Source organism: Solanum dulcamara, chromosome 7 (genome assembly GCF_947179165.1).
Source record: "Solanum dulcamara chromosome 7, daSolDulc1.2, whole genome shotgun sequence".
Taxonomy (NCBI): domain Eukaryota; kingdom Viridiplantae; phylum Streptophyta; class Magnoliopsida; order Solanales; family Solanaceae; genus Solanum; species Solanum dulcamara.
The window spans coordinates 16,148,595-16,155,652 of record NC_077243.1 but is presented as its reverse complement, the minus strand read 5'-3'; the positions used below and the strand labels follow the sequence as shown (position 1 = coordinate 16,155,652).

General features: G+C 32.4%; 1 protein-coding gene across 1 annotated transcript; it reads left to right on the top strand.

Moving 5' to 3' along the window:
* The first annotated feature begins 3,049 nt into the window (after positions 1-3,049).
* Positions 3,050-6,739, top strand: LOC129896759 (GDSL esterase/lipase At4g10955-like). Its single transcript, XM_055972722.1, has 3 exons — positions 3,050-3,221; positions 3,792-3,931; positions 5,514-6,739. Exons 2-3 carry the CDS (start codon positions 3,870-3,872, stop codon positions 6,526-6,528), a joined length of 1,077 nt encoding a protein of 358 aa, XP_055828697.1. The 5' UTR covers positions 3,050-3,221; positions 3,792-3,869; the 3' UTR covers positions 6,529-6,739.
* Positions 6,740-7,058: the final 319 nt, after the last annotated feature.

The following is a 7,058-nucleotide window of genomic DNA, read 5'->3' as shown; positions in this document are numbered from 1 at the left end:
ATATATTATTATATACATATAAGGACTTACGGGAAGCATAATGTTGAATTCTAATTAAAGTAGCTATTGGGAAATCATTAGTTCATGCCAATAAGATAATTGGAAAATCTTGCACCCATGTACATTGCACGTTAGGTAATTGGATCAAGCTGCAACCTGTTTTTCTTGTACAGTAACACTACGGCCAATTATAAAACGTGGCTTCGGTTTTTATTTCCACATAATTATTGCACTATAATTCAAGTTTTGGTGTATTGAGATAGATAATTAAATATTAGGTGTATTATATTACCTAAATACCATTAAAGTTATGATATTGGAGGAATTAAGACTTGACACTAGGCTTGGAATTTAGGAAATTGATTAAAGAGTTGTGAGAGTTTTTGGGTCTAGCCTAGACATATAGTATGGATGTCTACGAACTCGTTTACTTATAAATATTATATATTTGATAGATTGGAAACGTTTTGAGGCATCGAAGAAAGGAAAAACATTGGTGAATTAACTTGCTTGGATTCGGTTCTTCGGTTGAGGTAGGTTATGGTTTTTATTCTATATCATAGATAGACTCTTAATAGTGATTGATATTCATTGGGTAATATGTGTGAAGTTTACTACGCATTTAATTGTTGTGGTTTGGATGGTTGATATGTTGTTGTGATTGATCTAAAATCCCGAGGCCATGAAATCCATAATTTTGATCTTGCCCTATCAAAAATGGTGTCTTGAATAAAGAAGGCTTGATGAAATATTGTTAATGAAGTGGAATGTAATCATGAAGAATGATAAATTAATTATATTTGGATCGGGTGTCACATTCCGACACGATATATTTGGATCGGGTGTCACGTTCCGGCATGGTAATATTAAAGAAAAATAAATTAAAATGACTTAATACTACCCAATCTCCATAATTCATTTTCCAAAAGAGTGTGATGTGAAGGCTTGAGTCCTCATGTGTGATCTTGATATTGTTGACTGGGTATGTAATTGTTCATTGGTTGCCTCCTGTTAAATGTTATGGTTGATTTTTCACTATTATTTTATGTATATTAATTCCTATTTTGAGTCGGTCGATGATATCTACTCAGTACATGTTGTCCTGTACTGACCCATACTTGTATCTTTTCTTGTTTTATTTTGTGGAGTGCAGCGAGTGTTTCACCGACTTCGACTCGACCTCAGCTCTAGTCAGTCTCAAGATCATCTGATTTTAGGGTGAACTATCCTTCTAGCTCGTGATAGATTTTCTCGGTTACGGCATGGTGTCTTCAGTTTCGGACACATTTTGTTATTTATTTATTTTAGAGTTTGATACTTTCAGACTTAGTTTTAGAAATTAGATGTCCTTAATGTGATGACTTTCAGGTTTTGGGAAACCATATTTAATTGAGCTTCCGCGTTATTATCATATTTATTAGTTGGAGTTTGTATCGTTGGTTCTCTCACCTAGGAGGTTAAGTGTTGGTGCCACTCACGACCCATTTTGGTCGTGACAACATTCTATATTGATTGTATCTTCTCTACCCTCCAATACACCTTATCTTTATATCCCCCACCCTCCATAGCCCTCGCCCCCTCCACCCGACACCCCTACCTTCCCACCTCTGCCTTCCATAATATTTATCTATATTATATACAAATGCTTTAGGATAGTAATTTTTGCTTGCCTATCGAACACAAATTTTTTTAAAAAAACATTGAAAACATTTTTCTTCATACTCAACACACTAATTCAAAGATTAGTTTTTTGATAATCATGGCTTTTATGTTAATAGGGTGAAAGTTTTATGTTTTTCTTTTAGTAAATATAATTATGTGACTTAATTTGATAAAAAAAAATCATACTTATGTGATTATCCTAATTCAGGACGTTGTTCTAAAGCGGAAGGGAAGACTATTGTGTGGACAAGATACATTCATGCGTCGTTGACATGAAAAGATATTATTTTCCTACATTAAATAATTAAGAAGATAAAGTGAAATTTACTCTTAATTTTATAATAAATAAACTTTACTAAATATCTATTTTAAAATTTAACTTTGAACTTCCAAACGGACATAGGGATACGATCTTTGGAGGTGGACATTTTTATGATAGATAAATTACCCATTAGGCCATTTAAAGAAAAAGAAATACATTAAAGTAGATTAACTAGGTGCAAATTTGACATCAACGATATTTAGATATATTAAATTTATAGGAGGTGGTGCAATCGATGAGACTGTTTTTTTTTAATCAGAGTCTCAATTTTGATCTAACTTGGATATGAAAAAATTCAGCTTAGTAGAGTGCGCTTTTCTAAATAAACCCGGTATAAATTTGGATTAATCGGCCTTCAAGTGGATATTAATGGATGAAAAATAAAATTAAAAAACTGAAGATATATTAAATTTAATTTGGTGTTGGCAGATCCTGAATTCTTATTTAAAAAGGCAACCCCTTGTATCTTTTCGTAGGTAAATACATGTCGGCAATTTTTTTGTGCATAATATATGATCAAAGTCAGAAGGCAGTAGTTGTCATGTTAACCTTCATTTCTCTTTATATTTAATCAGATTGACTCGATATTATATTCCTACTAATTAAAGTAATGCAAAATTTGAATTATCTGGTTATTGGATTTAATAGGACCTGTAAAAAAAGATCTTAACATGAACTTATATTTGGATGCGTAGTTTTTACAGTTATTTTGTTATTTTTTTTATCTATTTATGAAATTTAGTGCGATCTTTTGAAGCGTAATTTTATTACTATTGTTTGGAGCAGTTTTGGTGTTACGGTTTTTGAGATTTGATGATAGTCTTGGTTAAATCTCTTTTTTCACAGTTCAAATAATGAAATCGCCCAAGTTTTTAAAATATTTGTCAGAGACACAAAACATTCATTTTTGACAAACTTAAAAGATCAAAACTGTATAGGTGAATACTTAAGGGATGACATTGAATCCAGCCAAACAAATAAGGGACCATTATTGCCATTTTTCTCTTTTATCGTTTACTAAACCAAAAACTTTGGTTATATTCCCACTTTAAATGTTAAAACGACTCTTTCCTCCTCTATTTTCTTTTCTTCATTATTATTGTAGCAATTCTGCACGTCTTCTCTCAAATGGGTACGATTTTGCTTTTGTGCTTTCGAATACTCAATATATATACATCTTTTTGTTGATGATGAAGGGAGTTCAAGCCTTGAAAACAACTTTTGTCAGAAATACAAGGTAAGATTGCGTATAATAGACTCTTATGATCGAACTCTTCCCCAACCCTGTGATAGAAGGAGCTTAGTACATTGGGCTACCCCTTTTTTTTTCTTGTCGATGATATAATCCATGTATGCTTACAACTTATTGGTTAGATCTTGCTTAACATTTGTCAATTAAATTTGTTTGATTAATTATGTGTGTTTTTAACTTCAACTAGTTTTAGTATATTGTTTCATCTGTTTGAATTTGATTCTAATTCTCGTTGATGATATAATCCATTTATGCTTACAACTTATTGGTTAGATCTTGCTTAACATTTGTCAATTAGATTAATTATGTGCGTTTTTAACTTCAACTAGTTTTAGTATATTGTTTCATCTGTTTGAATTTGATTCTAATTCTTGTCTCATATATATGAACAAAATTGATAATATGGTAATTTATGTGGGTGGACTGCTATTTCATATAGTAACTTGTATTTCTTGTTTCAGTCTCTTTCATTTCCATATTTCTGTATATACTCTATTCCCTTTAGATTTATCTGAGGAATGATATTGAATATGTTATTGTTGTTTTTTGCTACAGATTCTGATAGTACATTTTAGGCGCTTTTCCTTTTGAGTTCTAACGAGAAGGCAAATTAAGAAAGCTTATTTTGTTTTGATGGCCTCCGAGAAGGAGGTTTTCAGCCTATCTGGACCATTGTACCTCACTACTATTGATTGGTAAGCCTCTTTTCTCCTTTATCTTTGCGTTTCCATTTACTGCCGTTGATTAAAGGATGGATTTGACTTGTGTGTCCCTTTGGACGCTGTTGCTTAAATATCACACGTCATGTTACAGTGAGAGATTGAATTATTATCTCCATTTATTTTTACTTGTTGAATATTGACTTGATACATTCCTTTAAGGAGCAATAAATAGAATAATAAATTCAATATTTTAGAAATTAAGTGATAAATTCTTTTGATTTTCTAAACTAGATAAATAAAAATGAGCATTTACTTAATATAGTGAATAAATAAAAATGAATGAGGGGAGTATATAGTCTTAAGCAGTCGTACTTGGCCAAAAATTTGAATTGATATGTTAGTCTCAATATCTAACTTTAGTGCTTAGCATTGCGTCAATTATCGGTACTTAGCCTTGTTATATAGTGTTTTCCCACTTTTAGGCCACCATGTCTCGTTATTCATACTCCATTTGTCAGAGTTTGGGCGTGAACAAATGTTGTATATAATGTCCACCCATTAGTTGAGAGATTGGGCCAATTTATCGTTACATAATTTGAACAATACACGATGGAATAGAATCATAATTCTAAGTAGAACCCCTTTTTACGATATGTTAAATAAAGTGGAATCAATCACGTAATAGGCTCAAACCCTTTCCTTATGATGATTCATGCCTTGTTTGTGCCTTAAGAACGTCGTATGCAAATGAATTCATTTTTGGTATAGAATAAATGGACAAAAGCCGCATGCAACAACTTGAGAAGGGTTGTGCTTTGCTACTTTGCTTAAGTTTCCATCAATTGTATTTATCTACATGGTGATGAATTTGTCCGTTGACAAGTCAGATGAGGCCCCATAAATTTGTCCGCATATTTTACTTAAACACCTTAACTTATCCTTGTACCTATTAAACATTTTAATTTTAATAAATATATATTTATTAGACACAAAATGACAATTAATAAAAAGAGAAACATGCGTGCATCTCAAACGCACAGACATGAAAAATGGACCAATGACATGTTGACATGTGGCTATTAAATTATTTTTTAAAAAAACTCTATTTAAGTAATCCAAAAAGAATTTTAAGAAAACAAAAATTTATCTTTGAATTAACCCACCCCCACCTCCACCCCATCCTTTTCTTCTCCCTCCGACTTTCCTTTCCAATGAGGAATAGTTTTGCAATGAGGAATATTGGAATGGGGAAGAAGACGTTCTTTCCTTTTTTTTAAAATTATTATTATTATTATTATCTATTAATTTAGGTGTATAAGTTGAAAAAAATAAGAAATAATATTATTTTTAATTGATTCACGCGTTTAAGGAGTGTGAAATACACTTTTTTTGCCATATTAGCATTTTGTGTCTAATAGGAATCACTTTTGAACATATAAGGTGTTCAATAGTTACAAGGCTAGGTTAAGATATCTAAGTGAAATATGCGGACAACTTTAAGGGGTCGCGTATGACTTAAGCCTTTCTATAAGCATAAAGATTTATCGTATAATCAAGTCATGTAAAATTACATAGTTGACTCTAAAATTCTGAATCAAGTTTTCTTGTTTCACAGGAGAAATACATATCATAGGAGGTCCGTATCAGCTAGCTTAGTGCAGAGTGTGTACATTCTTGAACGTGACCGCCAACAAAATCGCCAAGGTCCTAATGCCCTTGCTCCACCCTGGTGGGAATTCTTTCAATTTCATTTAATCCAAGTCTTGGTAGATAATGAAGACCAATCTTACTTCGGCGCCATTTTTGAATACAAATTTCCAACCTCCCATCTCCGCAACAAAACAATACACAATAATCCTAATCCTAATCAGAATCAGAATCGGAATCCACCAAAGTATGTGATTGCCTTTCGAGGCACAATTGCCAAAAAGGGTAACAGATCACAAGACTTCAAATTGGACCTCAGACTTATTCGCGACAATCTTCACAATTGCTCTCGCTTCCACACTGGCTTGCAAGTTGTACAAAACATCATTCAGAATCACGAGGTCTCAGATATTTGGCTAGCCGGACATTCCTTGGGCTCTTCAATTGCGCTATTAATCGGAAGGAATATGATCAAAACAGGAATTCATCTCGAAACATATCTTTTCAATCCACCATTCACATCACTTCCAATAGAGAAAGTCCTAAAGAACGAGAAATTGAAACACGGAATCCGCATTGCTCATAGTGTGATCACTGCAGGACTCGCTGGCGCCCTCAACAGTCACAAGCCAAAGCCTACACATAAAAGTGATTCATTTACTCTGTTGTCTTCGTGGGTTCCTTACTTATTTGTTAATCCATCCGATCCTATATGTGCGGAATACATTGGGTATTTCGAGCATAGGGAGAAGATGATTGCGATTGGGAAAGGGGAAATTGAACGAATTGCGACGCAGAATTCAATAAGAAGTATAATTGGGTATGCAGCAGGAAAAGATCAATCGGAACCATCACACTTACTTCCTTCAGCGTTTGTTGCGATTAATTTGAGTCCTTCACCAGATTTTAAGAGAGCTCACGGTATACATCAATGGTGGAAGCCAGATTTACAGTGCAACTATAAACTATACCAATTTCAATGAGATTTGGTTAATCGAAATGTTGGACACAAAGTTAGATCATAATTGTCCATTAATTTTCAGATTAAAAATATTCATCTTTTTAATGTATTTATTATGAGATGGCACAAATATGAGAATTTTTTTATTTAATTAAATAAGTAACACTTGTCATCAAACATAAATAATCTGACCTATTTGATTTAACCCAAAACAACTATAAACCATTTTGTCATTTCAGTTCTTTTGATATTTCACATTTTGCGACTGAAAGGATTAAAAGACAATAATATCTTCTTCATTGATTTTTGATTCAAAACCGATGCAAACAAGTTTCAATCGATTCTTGATCTACATTCAATCTAGCTTCTTCATTTCCATAACAATGGTAGATACTTAAAATTAAGGGGAATTTTCGCATATAGCCATTCAAAAATATCTAATTACAATTCGTAATTATAGTTATAGCAACATTTGTATAATTCACACGATATTTGTATACATTTGTATAATTCGCTATACAATTCGCATTTTTTGTATAACGTTTGTATATT